The 19,416-nt window shown below is 42.2% G+C and overlaps 1 protein-coding gene across 2 annotated transcripts in view; it reads right to left on the bottom strand.

Moving 5' to 3' along the window:
* Positions 1 to 2,233: 2,233 nt before the first annotated feature.
* Positions 2,234 to 19,416, bottom strand: part of PTPN3 (protein tyrosine phosphatase, non-receptor type 3) — a 215,595-nt gene continuing 198,412 nt past the window's right edge. For both annotated transcript variants that reach the window (XM_019540646.1, XM_019540653.1), the window contains 3 exons: positions 18,277 to 18,422; positions 17,097 to 17,232; positions 2,234 to 3,908 (listed from right to left, as the gene is read on the bottom strand). In XM_019540646.1, coding sequence (XP_019396191.1) covers positions 3,831 to 3,908; positions 17,097 to 17,232; positions 18,277 to 18,422 — 360 coding nt within the window. In that variant the 3' untranslated portion in view covers positions 2,234 to 3,830. The remainder of the gene's footprint in view (positions 3,909 to 17,096; positions 17,233 to 18,276; positions 18,423 to 19,416) is intronic.

The following is a 19,416-nucleotide window of genomic DNA, read 5'->3' as shown; positions in this document are numbered from 1 at the left end:
TTGTCTTCCTTGACTCTAACCTCAGATCTTCCTTGGAACTTGGTACTAGGTCTTGAACTCCTGATTCCTGACCTCACCTTACAGTTCATACTACATCACTCAGATTTCATCTCCTGGCTCCCTTGGAACTTGGTCCCACACTCTCCGCTAAGCCAATGCAGACCCTGATCTGATGCTTTGGTAATCTGCGTCCCTGCCTTGCTGACCCCCAAGTTACTCCTAGTGGCCTACTGCAGGCCCAGCTGCAGTAGGGCCTGCAGTAGGCCATCCCAGCCAAACCCTCACACTCAATACCAAGATGGGCTTTTCCTCTCTGTGTTAAATAGGGGAAAAAACCTCCTTTTGAACACAAGTAAGTACAGTACTTCATTCTCCCATGAAGATCTGTCTAGGCCAGTTAGAGTACCCATGCAAAATGCAGGAAAACTAAAATAGAATGAGATGACTTATTGGTCTCTAGCTTAATATGTGCTCTTTAATTTTTTTTTTTTTTTAAAAAGCATGGATTATAAAACTCAGTTTAGGGATCTCTGAAGTTTATGCTACTTCAGCAATACTTCAGGTATTGCTATTTCAGATTTGCATATGTAAAGTTGCTCAGAGTCCAAGTATTAATTTGCAGATGTGCAAGACAGAAGCCTTTCATTCTCTCTAGCTTTACTAACAAAAAAAGAACTATATATGTCAAAATCTAATGATACTGTCTTAAATGCATATGTTATTGTGCCAGATAAAGTTGTGCAGTACAGCTGGAGAATATTGGAACTATGTCCTGAAGAAACTTACTGCATTTTGGTAAGTGTATTATACATTCAATGCAGAGACAGAGGTATGAGTAGTGAGAGGAATATATCAATGGTCTAAAACACAAGTGGGTTATAAAATAATGAAATACTTAATAGAATTAAATGCATGTCACAAGCCAGGGGGAAGAAGGAGCCTAAATACACTCCTTTTGCTGTCTTGCACTCATTCTCTTTTTGATTTCTTGTTATACTATTAATTACCAGTAACAGTATAACCTGCTCTTTTCATAGCCCGGGATAGGCAGATGTGGACAAGTGTACTTCTAAAGTGCTGAGTCGATGCAGAGAAAAACAGAATAATAATAGTAACAACAACAATAATAAAAGGCTCCTGGTAGTGAGCCAAGTGGAAGACAAGGTTCCTTTGCTACTACCTACAGTTGTTATATTTCCAGTATGGCAGCACTAACCTTTTTCCCAAATATCTGAAACGTCTGTAATATAAATATGTACATATATAGGAATTTGCCTGTATATTTTTCAACACACTTTGTACAAGGTACAAGCAAGAATAAGCAGCTCCATTTTACACTGGAGTGACTGAGGTATAAAGAGGTTAGGTGATTTAAAATGGGATGAAGTCAGAATAGGACTTAGAACCAGTCTCTTAACTTCCAGCCCATGCCCAAACCACTGGTAGATTTATAGTGGTCCAATATATGACAGAAATGCCAACTGAGGTGGTATCATGAATAGTGTCTTTTAAAAAATGAGTGAAACAATTTCTGACTTGCTGACCAACCCACATCGCCTAAACTGACAGACTACCTCATTTGTTCTAAAATGGCATTAATTTCTTAACTGAGGAGTATTACCCAAAATAGGTTACCCACCTCCATCTCTGACTAGTAACGTAGGTTGCTTGCAGACAATAACAAAACAAGCGAAAAAATGGTGCTTTACTTTAAACTTGGCATGCTCCTGCACCGAGCCCAGAGCACGGCCAGAAGAGGCTCACCCAACGTCTGTATAGATTGGGCGCTTTAGTGGGGGGTTTTTTGGACACTTTTATCTAACAGGTGATTGAATCAGCTTTATATAAAAGCTCCAAAAAGCCCTGCTGAAGTGCCCAATCTATGCAGATCCTGTAGAGCCTAGTCAAAGTAGTATGCTTCTTCCAATAAAGTGCATTTTGTTTGTTTGTTTTTTAATGTCTACAAGCAACCATAATCTCCAAGAAACAGCCAAACTACAGAACAGAGTAGTCAGTGATTTAATAGGTGCTACATGAACTTAAAACTATCTTCTGAAAAAAACCCCTGTTGGTCATAGGAAGCTGCAGAGTATTCAAGCATAGCAAGCACTATAAAATAATCAAACAATAGATAAAAATTGTAGTGTCTATAATACAAATTATAGTTCTAAAATATAAATGAATATTAATGTGTGTGTATATATATATCTATATATATCGATATATCTATATATCTTAGGAGAAAATAAGATAACTTTCTTTTTGTATACATATAAACATTTGGGTAATATGCTCATGTATAGATTTTTGGACAACTTCCTTATTTAGAACTAAGTTTTAAATAACAGTATTCTATACAATCTCATAGAATATTTTCTCTAAAATTAAAACAGTATTTATATAGAAATAAACAGAATTACCTAGGACAATCCAAAAGAGCGTACTGAATAAATTAACATCACAAAATTGTGGTTATATTGTTCTGAAAGTCCAATTCTCTCCCCCTTTGAAATGAAAGCAAGACCATTGTACCTTAGTATGGATTATTTACCAGTGCACAAATTCATTCTTTCTTTACATAGGAATCTTCATATGAAGTTGGCTGCATTTATTGAAAGGCAAGAGACATTAAAGATCAGCACTCCTCACACTACACAAAGCTGCACTGTACTAGATTGGAATAAGATTTCTGTTGAATTAAGTCAATATTTTACAACTGTCCAAATCCTAGTTACCTTTGTGCCTTCATAAAATTTACATCTTGAATTAGCAGCAATATATTTAATAGGTTCAGTAGTATATTTTCTCCAGTACTGGGTTGGGCTTTTTGCCTATGGAATAAGCTAAAGAGTCTAGCAGTCATGTGCAATACTAGCCCATGCTTGAAACTGAAAACTAAAAAGATACAGAGAAACAAAGATTAAAGAGGTTCAGACCTCTAAATATAAGCTTACATTTACAATGTTTAAATAGGAGAAATAGAATATAGCAAAACAAAATATAAAATGGGATTACTGAAGGGATTAGGGAGCAAAGAGTGCAATACACAAGAGCATGGGAAATACATTGCTGCTCAGAGGTTAAACAATTGGAAAACCTGGTCATAGGCCAATGCAGGTTATACCATCGCCAAAATAAATGATTTAGTGTGTCATTTATGCTACATATGACTTGCTGAAAGTATATTAGTATAGGTGGCACGTTACAACTTGCTACCAGGTTTATGGGAGTTTGTTCTTTAATTTCTCCAGTAATTCAATTCAATTCAATTCAATTACTGGCCAGCTGTTGGTATTCTGTTCTTGTAGAATGTTTGAGAAATCTTTATAAAATAAACAACATGACCAATACTACCTTGCCTATGATTATTTTGGGACCAACCTTTAAAGGTGTTGAGTCCTCAGCTCCTAGCAAAGGTGAAGCGACTCACTACTTCATTAGTTGGGCCATTTCATAATACTACTACTGGTTTTCCTCTTGTACTTTAGAATGGTCAACATCAGAACTACAGTAATTTCTAGAGAAAATGTTGTTTTAAGGCAGCAAGATAAGATACATGCTAAGGTTTCCACAATCATTTGTTTTCAGTGTGCATGTATATAATGCATGTTACATACAAGTGCTCTCATACACATATCTACATGTTTCCTACATATTGTACAAGATTCAGGATTCTTCTACAGAAATTTAAAGTGCCAGAGTTCAAATATGCTCATTTGTCTTCCCATGGGCTTCTGATAACATTTCTACTTGCTTATGGAAATGAGCTGATTGCTTTCCAAAAACTGGAAGCGTCTTAGAAAGAAGAAATTCAATTTTTCACTGTTGTACTAACTGGAATCCAGTGGTTGAACTAATCCTTCTTTGTAAACACGAAGAATGGCTTCACACACAAATTTGTATTGACTCTGTATAATAAAAAAAAAGAAAGTAAAAATATTAGAAGTCATTCACAGTTAAACTACTGATTATGATCACTGGTCATATCATAGTACTTAATACCATTACATAGTAGGGATGGAGTGCTGTTGTATCCATCATGGTCCAAGAAATATGTAAAAAACAAGGCTTTTTGGTGGTATCTTACTGGATCGACTGCATAGTTGAGGAAGATGCTAGACATACAGCAAGTTGATCTCCATTGATCAAAGAACACCAAACACTACACAACTTTGCCTTAAGAATATGTAAAATCTGGTAATATATTTCACTTCACCCACAATCAGCCCTCCCCACAACAAAACCATCGGAATCCATTGATCCTACATATATCTATCACAGAATGTGATATACCACATCCAAACAGAAAGCCCCCTCAGAAACCATATGGGTGAAACCATACAATCACTATGAGCCCAAATGAATAATCACAAAAAAAGATACAAGACACACTAGGAAATCTGGTCGTCACACCAGATGACAAAGCTAACCTATTTAACAATTTCTTTGCCTCCATTTTCCTGAGCAGGGACCGGGTCACCCCCCACAACCGTGACCTCTGTAGGCCCCAAGGGAGGCGCACCCAGACCTAGGATCAGTGAGGATCTAGTCAAGGAACTTCTGGAGGGACTAGATGTATTTAAATCAGCTGGTCCTGACCAACTCCACCCCAGAGTGTTGAGGGAATTAGCAGAGGTCATTGCGGGACCCTGGCACAGCTTTACAAGCACTCGTGGTGCTCCGGCGTGGTGCCAGAGGACTGGAAAAGGGCCAATGTGGTTCCCATTTTCAAAAAAGGGAAGAAGGAGGACCCAGGAAACCATAGGCCAGTTAGTATTACCTCGATCCTGGGGAAGCTGTTGGAGACAATTATCATAGCGCGTGCCCATGAGGGGCCAGGAGGGGAGATTATGCTTAGTGGCAACCAACATGGGTTCATTAGAGGCAGGTCCTGTCAGACAAACCTGGTGGCCTTCTTTAGAATTATAGAATCAATGAGTCGGAAGGAACCTGGACAGATCATAGAGTCCGACCCCCCGCCATGGGCAGGAATGAGCACTGGGGGTGGGAGGGGTCATAAGACTCCAGACAAGTGCCTATTCAGTATCCTCTTGAAGATTTCCAGGGAAGGTGAGAGCACCACCTCTCTGGGAAGCCTATTCCAGGCTCTGGGCACCCTTACAGTGAAGTAGTTCTTCCTAATATCTAACCTAAACCTATCCTCCTTAGCTTGTGCCCATTGTTCCTGGTGACTCCAGGGGGGACCCTGGTGAACAGACTTTCCCCGAGTCCCTGCTGCTGGCCCCTGATAAGGCTGTAGGCAGCCACAAGATCCCCTCTCAGTCTCTTGTGGAGACTGAAGAGATTCAGGTCCCACAGCCTTCTCTCATAGGGCTGGCCACAGAGGCCCTCAACCATACAAGTGGCCCTCCTCTGGACCCTCTCCAGGTTCTCCATGTTCCTCTATGACCAGGTCACGAAATCCTTAGATGCAGGGGTAGCAGTGGACAATCTTTCTGGACTTTAGGAAGGCCTTCGACACTGTCTCTCACCCCACTCTCATTAAAAAACTAGGGGACTGTGGCGCTGCCACCTACACAATCAAATGGGTCGCCAACTGGCTGGAGGGCTGCACCCAGATAGTGGTGGTGGATGGGTCATTTTCAACCTGGAGGGATGTGGGTAATGGGGTTCCGCAGGACTCAGTCCTCGGGTCTGAATTGTTCAGCATCTTCATCAGGGACTTGGACAAGTGGGTAAAAAGCACCCTGTTCAAATTCGCAGACGACACTAAGATGTGGAGGAAAGTGGGCACGTTAGAAAGGAGGAACAGGCTGCAATCAGACCCAGACAGATTACAGGGGTGGGTGGATGAGAACAGGATGGGTTTCAACACTGACAAATGCAAGGTACTGCACACATGGGGAGGAAGAAGCGGCAGCATACCTATAGGCTGGGGAACTCCTGTCTCGTTGGTGCAGAGGCAGAAGAGGATCTTGGAATCATTATTGATGCCAAAAGGAACATGGGCCAACAGGGTGGGGATGCGGTCAGGAAAGCCAACCGTACTTTGTCATGCATCCACAGATGCATTTCAAGCAGGTCCAAGGAGGTGATCCTCCCCCTCTATGCGGCACTGGTCAGGCTGCAGCTGGAGTACTGTACTTCAAGAGGGATGTGGACAACATGGAGAGGGTCCAGAGGAGGGCCACTCGCATGCATCAGGGGGCAGCAGGGCAGGCCCTATGAGGAGAGGCTAAGGGACCTGAACCTGTTCAGCCTCCACAAGAGAAGGCTGAGGGGGGATCTAGTGGCCGTTTATGAACTAGTCACGGGGGACCAGCAGGCATTGGGGGAGTCCCTGTTCCCCCCAGCACTCCCAGGAGTGACTAGAAATAATGGTCACAAGCTGGGAGAGGGTAGATTTAGGCTAGGTATCAGGAGGCGCTACTTCATGGTCAGGGCGGCTAGGATCTGGAACCAACTCCCAAGCGAAGTGGTGCTGGCTCCTACCCTGGTGGTCTTTAAGAGGAGGCCAGACGAACACCTTGCTGGGGTCATTTGACCCCAGTACTCTTCCCTGCCATGGCAGGGTGTAGGACTTGATGATCTGCTCAGGTCCCTTCCAACCCTACAAACTATGGAACTATAAAAGGACACCTGTGAGAGAACACTTTCCATAAAACAGTATGACCTCACAGTCCTTATACTCAAGGGGAAAAAAAACCCTATAAAACACTTTCTGAAGTTGGGAACATAAATTCATAACTTTGCTAGATATTAAACACTACAACAAAGAATATGATTTCATGACTTATTGTGCACTAGCTGGTGTCTCTTCTAATCTCTCAGTGTTCAATAGATAATAGGTAATAATTAGCCCATCAATTCAACTACACTTCTCCAGGTTTGAAGTTGTTTCTGAACATCACTCTGCTCCTAGTTTACAGCCCTCCTCTAATCCCTTAAAGCCTTGTTACACCTTACGCTGTAAGCCAAACAAATGTTAACCAGCTTACTGTTGCTCAGCTTAGTGAAGCAGTTGCACCTTAAGACAAAAACCATCTCTGACTGTCCTTCGCCTGGACAGGTGTGACTTGCCACTAGAGGGTTGGTGAGCAGGGGCAGGACTCAGAGCTGGGGACAGGACCAGTTCACTGCTACCACTGGGCAGAGCCAGCATTGTAGCCCTGGAGCTTGCTCGCTTGCTCTGCTTGGGCCCAGTGGTCTGGAAACATGCTTGGGGGGTCGGGTACAGGGATAGGACCTCCCCCCTCCACCAGGCCTGGGAGGTGGCTGAGAGTGGTGCAGCCTCCATGCCTGTTCTGTGCAGCCCCAGCCTAGACTGGAAGTGCTGAGCCCTGTGCCCCGTGCCTGAAGATCCCTGAATACATTCAGAAAAGATTCGGGCAGTCTCTGCCTGCCATCACAGGGAACTGGACCTGGGCTCCATGCTGGTAAGTGAGGGGCGGGGGGAAGGAACCATGGGAGGACCTCCACCAGGCCCCAGCCCCTGCCTGCTCCCCCAGTCCCCCCCGTCCACTCTCCCAGCCCCATCACTGGCTGCCCTGCCTGACCCCAGCATCGCGGCACTTAAATATTTTTTTAAAAGCCCTGCACTCACTGGCTGCTGCAGTGGCTGTCGGGGCCTCTGGGGGCTCATGGCAGAGCCCCCTATGCAGTGCCAGGCAGTGGGAGGCAGCGGGGATTCCCTCCCCCCCACTTGGCAGGAGCCAGTGACCGCAGGACTTTTTTTTTCATCCAATTGCTGGGATGCTAGGGCCAGACAGGGAGGGCAGCCAGTGACGGGGCTGAGAGAGCAAGCAGGGAATGGGGCCTGTTCAATTTGGAGATTCGGCGGCGGCCAAATCTCCAAATCAGATTCGGTGGAATCGATTTGGGACAGTGATTTGAATCACCAAATCGAATCATTGCCCCTCGAATTGGCCCAATCTGAATGTGAAACAAATACTAGCTGCTTCGCACAGACCTAAGAGCACGGAGAGGCACTGTGCCTGGCCCTGCTGCACCTCAGCATTCCTGCCCTGACTCAGGAGATGTCACTGCATCTTGGGATGCCAGAGGACTGCAATTTGGGCAGAACAGCTGTGGAGAGTGGGCACACTTTAATGGAACAGGAGCAAAATTAGGCAGACTAGAGTCAATATTGCCCTGGAGTGGCATAAATTTAAGCTGAACGAGTGCTTTAAGCCACTTAAAAGGTGTTAACATGCATCATATCCAGAACTCCAGAAGGCATCTGAAATTACTGTAACAGGGCCCTTAAATGCTTGTTTTCTTTTGCACATGGAGTTAACGCAAGTCAGCTTTAGTTGGTATTCGGCACTTCTTTTCCAAACCCCAAGAAAGCTACTGTTCCCAAAAGCTTGCCCAGCATTTCTCCTATCTATACAGTTAAATCAATAAAAGCTATCACTAAAACAGAAACCTTGCTTATTTAATAATGACACCAGCATGTCAGCTACTACCTTCTCCTTTTTCAGTGCAACGTTATTACGCAAGAAAAAAAAGATACGAAAAGGAAGGGAGAGATGAAAATACCATGGCCCCAGTTAGTCTCCAGCTGGTACTGTTCACTGTAAAATTCTCACCCCAGATGCAAACATGAGGTCCCAAACCACTGGAATGGGTGACATACAAACATTCAGCTATAAGGACCAAAGAGACTTATGCAGCTCTTATTTTCTTTTCTCAAGTACTTATTTCAATGGCAAGAAATTTATTCAGATTATTTATATATTTTATCTAGTACATTTTGTACTGATGTTAATCAATCACATGACAAGTGGCAGTTGTATCCAGCTCTTCAACATGTATTACTTGATGCGTATAAACATGCAAGCTACATTAAGAGAAATGCATCAAACTTTACCTTAATCTGCAAATTGAATATTTATATACAGTAGAACAGAACAAATAGAATATATTTTGTGTCTCCTGATTAAACCTTTAAGGGTTGTATGCTCTGGACTCTGCCAACATTGCTATCCAAGTTGAAGTAGCCTTATTCAACATCTGTAGTTGGAAAAGTACAACACATCTTCTTTTTCTGGACACTCGGAATGTTTCCAGGTCACATTCTTTACAAATGACATTTATGGTGTCTTTTCAAAAGGGGCAGTGAAGACTTAGAGACCATTTCGAGAAACATGTCTATTTTTTCATTATTTTTATAGGATACAGAGATTAAGAACAAATTTCCATTTCTATTTGAATGTCTGATTTTAGACAATATGATATATGCATGATTGAAAACCCATGCACCTTTAAGTAAAAAAAACACCCACAACAAACAAACAACAAAACTGAAGTGAAAAAAAGTCTACCTGAGCCTGCAAGCCCATTGGACTAGTATGGTTAACACAAACCAGTTTCTGTAGCCTATGGCATACAATGGAGTGGTATGTCTACCATCACATCTGGCTAAGTTGGCTCCCCCAGTTCAAATTACCAGGTGCCCATTTCAGCTAGGTCAACTGGAATTGGCATTTGGTGAGAGTGCAGAGCAGGCTTTAGTCTCACACCTCTAGAGCAATTGGGAGACACCCTAACCTGCTTTGCCACATAAAATCTTGAGAAAGTGAATTTAAAATAAAAAATAAATCAATAGAACTTTATAGCAACACTAGGGAGATCAAGAGACGTATTTCTGCTTTTTCAGAATGGACTTCAAGTGACTTAAATTATTTGGGCAGTTATTTGGGCCCACAGCACACATAGGGAATTTTGCGGAGCTGTTACTGGCCCAGTAAGCACCTCCTCACAGCCACTGCGCAACAGGTCACCAAAACTCCCTATGTGGGATGAGGCTATAGGCGGGCAGGGAACTGGCATGGGCAGGAGGCATTTTCAACAGGACAGCTTAGCTGGGGCCCCTGATACCACCAGCACTGCCTCTGGGCTGCCCTTGTACCCCAAGGAAGGGCTGGAGCTGCTGCCTGGCTTAGGCAGTGGCAGGCAAGCAGAAGCTGCTGCTGAGTGCCAGGAAAAAAGCAGGAATTGGTGGTGGGTGTAGTTGCCTCTTCCTCTATGCAGCTGACTCCCTTTAAGCTGTGGCTACTGCCACTGTTGCCACCAGTGCTGCTTCTGGGGCCCCGTGCCTGGTGAGGAAATGCAGGGCAGCACTGGTGTGGGCCCTGGCAGTGGCAAGCTGGAGGTGACTGTGCCTGCCACCAGTTCCTGCTTTTTTCCTGGCACCCAGCAGCAGCTTATGACTGGCCCTGGGCTGCTCTGGCCATGGCCCACCTTGGCCTTGATGAGTGGCAACAGCAGTTGGGCAGAAGCTGCTGCTGGGCACCAGGAAGAAGTAGGACCTGGGAGCGAGTTTGGCCATCTCCCCTTTGCTGTTACCAAGGCCCTTCTCGTGGCGATTGCCTGGAGCCAGTACTGGGGCTGCCCTGTGGCTCCTCCCCTCCTCGAGGCAGCTGGAATGAGAAGGGCTGACCACAAGGTACCAGGTTTTCCCATTGCCCAGCAGCAACTTCTGCCCAGCTGCTGCCACTGTTCATTGTGGCCGGGGCAGGCGAGTCCACATTGGCAGCTGCAGGGAACCCAAACCCTCCATGTGGGGTGGGCTTGGGCCAGGGCTGGGGTTGTGCACTCGGCCTGGAGCTTGGGCCCTGCCCACACAGTTCCCAGATGGTTTCCATACAGCTGGAAGTGGTGGCAGCAGTCAGAAGGAACTGCAGCTGCTGGGAAACGGAGTTTGGTCATTGAACCACTGTGCACCTGGGCGTGGCAGGACATATACCACAGGCCAGATGGTGTATGGGCCAGGAAGAACTGAGGGACCTGCTGCGGGCCAGAAGAAATCCCCCTGCACGCCTTATTTGCCCAGCCCAGTTCTATGTTTTTCACGTTCTGGTTTCTCTTCAGTGAAACCATTCCAAAATTAACTTTCTATAAATCTTGACATAACAATTGCTTTCAAATGTACCGTTAGTATTTTTTTCCTCAGCATACCATTTTCTTCTTTTTTCATTACTGTGCAACCTGAAGTTTTGATAAGGCTGACCTTTTCTGCAGGGATTAGAGAGTAGGCTATAACTAAAGGAAATCCCTGGGTCCTTCACTCAGCTAAATTTATCATGTTTAAAACAGCTAGTGATCCTACTTATTAAAACTATCCTTTCACATTTTGAAATAATCATTAAAATCCTGCAAAAATCATATAAAAATTACTTCTTTCTGCATATTTTCTCCTTCTTTCTGAGACAAGACCACTGCTGCCAAGCTGCCATTCCCTTTTGTCTTTAAACAAATTTTATTGCCACTAGTAACCTCTTTCCTAGCCTGAACACTTAGGATCTTGCTACCCAGGATGGAACACTCTCAGAACCTTTTTTGCTTCTAATCTTTTTCTACCCTGCACTTTTTTCATCTCACAATTGACATTCTCTCCATTCACCCAACCAATCTGGTAATTATACCCTTGATCAAATTATTTCTGACTTCTATTCAGAAGTTTTGCTCTTACAGCCAGTTGGGAATTTTCCACTGACATGATTTACGGATGAAAAATGCAGTTTCCCCAAATTGTAGGAAAAATTAAATTTGGTGGATACTTCTCAAATTTCTTCCAGGAAAAATGGAAACAGAACATTCCAATTTAGGTTGGTTTAACTTGAATCAGATTTCAGGACTGTTTAACTAAACAAAAATATTCTGTGCCAAGTCAGTTAAATATGGAATTGCTTTTCCTATTATGGTGCATTGCCTTATAGTCTGACTAGGGAGTTGAGCCCAACTGAGCCTAGTTCATAAGGGAGAACACTACATGCTATAATTTCTAGATGCAATGTAGTTTCCCTCTGACTGAGCTGTGAAGTGCATTATCAGTCACAAAGCTGCAGGTGCACTATGGAAACGGTAATCTACCGTTATAGAGACTGGCCCTTAAGAAGTGAGGATAGCAGGAAGCCTCACTTACAAAATCCACAAAGCAATGTGCCACCATAAGGAAGTGCCATTTAATAAAATGAAGTAAAAGTTTTTGGTAAAGTCAACAAACCAAAATGAAACAAAGTGAAAAAATATAATTAACACCTAATTTAATTGAATTAAGTCCCAATGCCGCAGGTTAAAAATGCTGACATGAATGTGTTGAATTATTACTTTCATATTTCAAAGATGCTGAACTTCGTAACTGAACCTGAAATTGATAGGAGACCTGGCTTGAACAAGTAAGAATGGGAAAATGTTAAGTACTCTGAACCCCATGGCCCTGCTCAACTTAGGGGTTGCAACACTCATGAGTGGGGTTATGAGACCCATGAAAAATCAATTATGGCATTGGCGTTCTCATGATAAGTAGGTTCATCCACAAAATGATTAGGAACTATTGCCCTATATGCCTCAAGTTGGACCCTATAAATTAAAGGTTACTTAATTTTGGAATTCATTCATTGCTCTGTGCGTTACGGATACCACCATCACCTAATTTTAAGAAGTACTAAGAAAATAAATCATTAGTGAAGAACTCTGATAAGCTCCATGGAACTGCTCAAAAGAAAATTAATAGCTTTGCATTCAGAACTGGGCTTGGCTGGCATGCAGCAAATAAGGCCCTGGGACACGCATTAAAGGATAAAAGGAGGATAAAAAGGATAAAGGCAGATAAAAAAGGGACTGTGCACTATGATTCAAGGCCCCAGTGGAGGAAAGAGAGGTATGTGGTCTTTTAATTAAAGACTTTATTCTTATACCCATGTACAAAAGGGCATAAAGAAACGTAATCCAGCATTTCCTAATTTAGGGTGATTAAATCTCCAACCCTAACATTCTTTTAACATAGTTTTTGGATACAGTTGCAAAGCTGGTATGAACATTACGATTAACATTTCTCAACACTTCTCACTAATAAGACTCCATTTTCGGTTGCTTACAACTTTGCCAACTTTTGATAATTTGGAATTAAACATTCCATGTAAAATGTTCACCAAATTTAACAAATGTCAGCCATAATGTCAGAGTTATTTCCTTAGAGACATGTTAGCGAAAAAACACACTTTTGAATACTAAATTCTCATGGTATTTTCTTTATAAAGCTTTAGTGCTGCCATGCTTTGGAACAGGTGTTTAGTGCAGTAGGGGATAGTCTGTGTCACAGAAATTTGTTTTGCTGTCCTTAAAAAAAAATATGACCAAATTTGGCCAACCTGTAAATCTCTGAGACATAAGGGTTCACCCATACTCAGTAGACACTTACAAGACCTTTGCAGCTAAAAGATGACAACTGCAAGTTGAGTGAATGTGCTTGAACTTCTCTCATCAGCTGGATGGGGACTGGGGCAATGTGGGTACCAAGACACCCAGAGGCTGCAAGTTCAAGGCCATAGTAAAAGCACTCGTAGTATGTCAGATTCCAATTGATCTGCAAATTCTGCTAAATACCTTGTCACAAGGACATAGACAAGGAAAGGGGAGCACCTGTATGCAGCAGGATGGCGTACAGCCTCCATCCCAACAGAGGCGCTCTGACAGCTCTTAGTACAAACTGGGCTAAAGCATACCATATCTGCACAGGGTGATTGAGGTAGCTTTATCTCAAGGGAACTCCAAACCAGGGAAGAAACCAACACTGATATTGTGTTTTCAGTGGTTCCTGCTGGCTGGTGCTTGAAGAAGAAACTATCTGGTTCAAAGGCAGAAGGGACATAATTGAGGCCAAGCACTTTATGGGTGAAGGTAAGTGATTGGGACAAGGACCTAAGGCTGAAGCTACCTGGAGGGGAGTGAGAAGAGACAGAACTGGCTGGCCAAAGAGATTAGGCTGAGGGAATTTAGAAGTGGAACTGAGGGGCGACAAATAACCAGGGATGAGAACTGATGTGAAGCTAGAATAAGAGATTGGAAGACTGGGAGATGCTACCGGGAATTGACAATGTGAGCAGTGGGGGAAGTGGTAGATGAACTGGACTCCTGGATACGAGGTACAGGAAAAAAAAAAAACAAATGAACAGAGAGTGGGGAAGAGATGGGAGTGATTGGGCAAGACAGGTTGCAGGTAAGGAGCCTTGGAGTTGAAGTGGGGAGAAATGTGGAATGGCGACACAAAGAACAATGTGACTAGGGACGTGTGTAGATGAAATGGGGGCCCTAAATTGAAGTGGTGGGTTTTTAAAAACACCGCTTCAATTTAGGGCCAAGTAAACCCCTGTGTCATGCACACACCTGTGCACTTACCTGCCTCTCTGGTGGCAGGAAGGGGAGGGCGAGCTGCTGGAGGGGTCCCTGGGTTGTGGGGTGCCTGGTTCTTCCCTCCATGGCAGCAGCACCCCTTTCCCCCCTACAGGCAGCACCTGCCCGCTTGGGGTGGTCCCACAGGCACCACAGCTGCGGGGGGAAGCACCAGGCCCCTCGCAACCCAGGGACCGAACACTGGGATCTAAGCTGCAATATCATCCAGGAAGTCGAACCTAAGTCCAGCACTTAGAGCAGTCTCTCCATTTCTTTTGTCTCTGCCTGTCTTCCCAGGCTGCTGCCAGGCTATCTGCACGGGCTTCCTGCAGAGCCCATGAGCTGCAGAGCCCAGTGCTTTGCTCCACGGCTGTAGGGCAGCAAACAAACTCCTCAGAGAAGTTTTTGTTTGCTGTGCCCCAAGTCATTTAAGGCACATTATGCTGCTGAATTTGCTACAGCAGCTGGAATTACTGTGCAGTACACCGCTGACGTGTGCAAACACCGACACCATTAAAGTGGTGCAAAAGCATTAAACCCACTTTAAAATGTTGTGCACACAAGCCCCTCATTTCATCTGCACAAGACCTAGGAGTCTGGAGAAGGGAAATTAGAACTTAGTGGGAAAGGATACGGTATCAGAAACCTGATGATTGGAAATTGCACTGGTACGAAAATGAGAATGGGACTGGGATGAAGAAGAAGTGGTGGGTGGAGAGTCTGGACTAGTGATGCAGTAGAAGTTGATTAGTGTGTATTTCTCTGAGTCTCCTCATTCTTCTATCTGCCAGTATCTGTGAAAAATCACTGACAAAGCATCCCATTCTCTACTTACATTGCTATCACAAACTCTAGTACCTTAGATGCTAGATGATGGTAACGATGCCATATTATGAAATTTGTTTTTACAATTTGCTTTAAAAAAAAACTCCAAGGATATGCAATGCAAAAAGAAAATATGTTCATAGATTATTCAGACTCCAAAGTCAAATATTTCAAAAGTAGGAAATGGCAGCATTCATGAAGTTGGTACAAATTTAAGCTGACACTCTTGTACACAGGCATTAACATGACATCTTCATTTGCAATAGCACATACAATTTTTTCACACAGGGGCTGTACCTCACGCAATGGAGGATATTTTATTTATGAGCAGCTAATCAAGAGTTTTGTTTTCTCCGTGTTCAGTTTGGCCATATACCTTTTTTATTGTAGAATATTCAAATCCTACTCAGAAAATTGAATTTATTTCTTCATGGGCTTTTCTGTAGCACTCATCACTACAGGCCTACTACTCATGAATAAAAATGAATTTCTTTTCACAACCCTCCTGTGGGATGAGAAGAGACTGTCATCTCCAATTTACAAGTGGGAACTGAGGCACAGACAGTTGAAGGTCAAAAGCATCCTAATTTTACATACCCAATTAAAAATACCTAGCACATGATTTTCAGACCATTTATAGGCACTATAATTATTATTATTTTTTACTATATTTAACATTTTGAACTTTTTATGTTCAAAGCACACCTTCTGAATTCAAGCTGATGCTTGGCACTTCTGCAAATAAGGATCACAAGTTGGGTATCTAGCAAAGGAGGGATCACAAATCAGAGATCACCTTTAAAAAGTTTGGTTTAAGGTCATATTTGCACAGCATCTATAGAAGTCTATGGCACGGGCAAGAAGAGTCTAATTGCAAGCAACTTAACCCAGAAGCCACTCTTTCTCTTCCTGCAGTCTTCTCCCACTCATTCACTGTACAGCTTCAAACTTCAGCAAAAATACAAACAAACATCCTCCAAACAACATGTACCCTCACTTCACAACCCTGATTCATCCCCAGAGCAGGTCCATACTGTGCTTGCTAAAGGAAACAGGGATCCTGCGGGGGAAAAAAAATGTTATTTGACCATGTAACTAAAAAAGAAAAGAAAAAGAACATATTACGTTTTCACAGACAGCCTTAATTTCTGGCATTTCCTCACTTCCGAGTGCCTTACTTTACACCTCTAACATTTTTTAATATAGTCTTTTTTGTGCATGTAACAGAATGAGTCCGGTGAATCACACTGCCTGCTCTTAAGTTCGTTTACTTGTTAAAAACTAGAGTCTTGCTCTTTCCCTAATTACCTCCTCCTTCCTCTGGCTCAGATGTGAACCGTGAAGCATTTTCTAAGATTTTTTTTCCCCAAGAGCTAAAGTGCCATGTTTGCCAATTTCACCCTGTTTTCTCCAGTTTGCTTCAAGACACTTAGAAAGGCTTGGTGTCTTTGATGTCATTCTAATATTTATCACCAACATATTTAATCTAATGGTCCCCATCCTGCACCTAATATACATCTATATTTTCAACGCCAAATCTCTCTGGACTGGCTCTGTCTTAAATAATCTCTGCTGCTAACTCACTCAGTCTTTTCAACCTTCACTCTGCATTTGATTCTTGCCCCTCCAACACTGGACCTGTGGCAGTCATTGTTTTCTTAGAATTTGAGCTCTCTCATCTGAAAGCCAATTCCCTCTTCTGCCCCACAAATACAGCCACTCCCTTCCAATCAGTCTATAATTTTTTTCTTTTGTCTTTGGCTTATGAGAGGCGCCGTCATGCTCTTTAGGAAGGGTGAAATCTAATTTCAGAACAAACTTTTTAAAATTTTAAATTGTTGTGAACAGTATCTTTCATTAAAAAGACAGTGAATTCTGACTCAGTTCAATCTGATCCACTATTTGTGAGCCTTTAAAGGCAATGCAGGAAATTAAAGACTTTCAGAAGCAAAATACATAATTCACAAAAAGCCCTATTCCATCAGCTTAATGCAGTTTATCATAGAATGCAATATAAAAATCATTAAAGAACATTAAAAAAAGCAGTTTTGTGTAAAGAACCAGTACTCCTCCATATTGAAAATTGGACATATAGCATGCATGATGAAATAAAGAGTCTCTCCTTCACTTACTGATGTTTGCACCATCATAGCTCGCTGATCTCGCATTTTTCTTACAATATCCAGTGGATAAACAGGTTGGTTTCTTTCAATTAAACACAGGGCTGTTTCCATAGTGACCAACACACCAGTGCGACCTATTCCAGCACTGCAAATGTAACAGGAAAAGAACACAGAAAATCAGATATTTGCAATGAACCAGAATCATATTACAGGCATAAACTGCAAGGCTTTAAAGTACCCTTAAGAAGTAAAACATACACTTTTTAAAAGATAAGTTATGCATCATGTATTTTAGAAGAACTACAAAGAAAATAATTTCCGATCAGTAAAAGTAAATTCTTAAAAACAAACAAACAATGCAGTTTAAATAATTTTTTTTTTAATTTTAACTGTAGGGAAATGTGACCCATATTGGTGCTGCAGACTTGAATGAAAAGTTAAAATAAGAATAATCTGTTTTTGAGGGGTACTGGAATAGCAGAAACAAAGTAGAAGTTAATATCACTATCATACAGCTGTAAACTGGAGCATAAATTGTTTACTACTTTCTACACCATGTTTTTGAGATAGCCACACACCCTCAGGGTGCAGGCTTGGAAGGGACAGTGAGGGAAGAGGGGAAAGGGATCTCCCCTGGGGATGAGGAAAGGGAGTGAGAATGGAAAGAGATTTCTTATATCTGGATGTAAATCATAATTGGGAAGCGTGTTTGGGTTTGGACATACAGTTTGCTTTCACGGGTGTAAGCAGGTAAGGTGAAGGGAGAGGTGGAATTTTCAAGTTTTGGGGGCTGTTTTTGGAGTCTGTTTTAGTTTCCTATATGTGGGTTCTCTGTCTGTTATTGTGAGCCACCGAGTCTTTTGCATAGGGTGGGATATACATGTAAATCTAAATCATCATCTGATGGTCAAACAATTGTTCAATTTCAACAGTAGGCTTTAGTTACATAGGAGACAAGGGGAATAAGAAGGAGCCCATCCTTTACATACCAGTTTTTGTCTTCACTGATAAACAGTAACTTGCTTTTTTGTTTTTTTTTGTTTTTTTATAGTCTTACAATTGTTTTTAACCATCATTCAAAGAATCTGCTGCAATGAAAGTGCATTGAGAAACACTTTCTTTCTACAAGAGAGCTGGAATTCAGAACCTGTAGAGCAGCGTTCAGTGTAACAGAAATTTAAATGAGTACCTGCAGTGAACAAGGACTGGCTCATTCTTTACTCTTTTTGGTCTCATACAGTTCACAAACTCCAAGAAGTCTGTGGAGTCATCAGGAACACCATGATCAGGCCAAGCAACATACTGGAGATGGGTAACTATGTGTTCTTGCTCTGTCTGAAATAAAAGAATAGTGTCATCACGCTATTTAATTAGAAAATCCTGTGTTAAGGTCCCTTTAATGAAACTGATTAGCTTGTATTGTGACAAACCTACCTAGGTTGATTTTATACACACATTATACAGATTATGCAAAAAACTACAGGATTTTCCAACAGATTTGTTTTTTCATATTTAAAAAATAACAAGTTTATAGAGAAACTACATGAGGCAACAGCATGTAATTTCTAGTTTCATAATTCATGAAAAGATGGCACTTGCAGTGGAACAGCCTCCATCATCAACAACACACTGAAATGTTCATAAAGAAGTAGGGCTAGAAGGGACCTCCATAGGTCATCTTATCATTATGGAACCAATGGAAAAGTATGCCCACAAAAAACAAACAAACAAACAAACAAACAACAACAAAAAAATCAATCCTCACTCCCTGGACAGTCATAGGTCTTTACTAACAACACTGACTGAGTACAACCTTTCTTTTTTACTGTGCTGTAATCTCACTAAATCACACTAGACAGTATAGTTGCAGACCAGTTCTAAATCTGTTTTTACCCTTCATCTGTCTCATACACTTATGAAAAGGTAGAAATGTTAAACTATACATTTATAGATTTAGGCAGACAAAGCTTACAAATTAGTATTTGCTAACTTAAATTCTTAGCTGAGGAAAAGTTTTACACAGCATGTAGATATTTCACAAAAAACTATGAAATAATGATATTTATACTACCAAAGGAAGCACCTTATTCAGTAGGGGTGTGCAATGTGGGTCGTATTTGATTCAGCCCGATTCAGGGGAAAGGGATGTGATTCGGATCAATGTCCCAATTTGATTTGGCTGAATCCAAATCTGAGGATTCGATTCTGATTCGGAGAATCAGTGATTCAGTCATAGACACAGCTTTAAATGTTTTTTCTGTGTACCTTGAAGTACCAGGCGTGGGTCATGAATGCTGAAATGATAGGGCGGGTGGAGCATCCCACATGA

This window comes from Crocodylus porosus, unplaced genomic scaffold (assembly GCF_001723895.1).
Source record: "Crocodylus porosus isolate Cpor-Errol unplaced genomic scaffold, CroPor_comp1, whole genome shotgun sequence".
NCBI lineage: Eukaryota > Metazoa > Chordata > Crocodylia > Crocodylidae > Crocodylus > Crocodylus porosus.
Note: the sequence above shows the minus strand (reverse complement) of the source record. Positions and strands in the feature narration are given on the sequence as shown.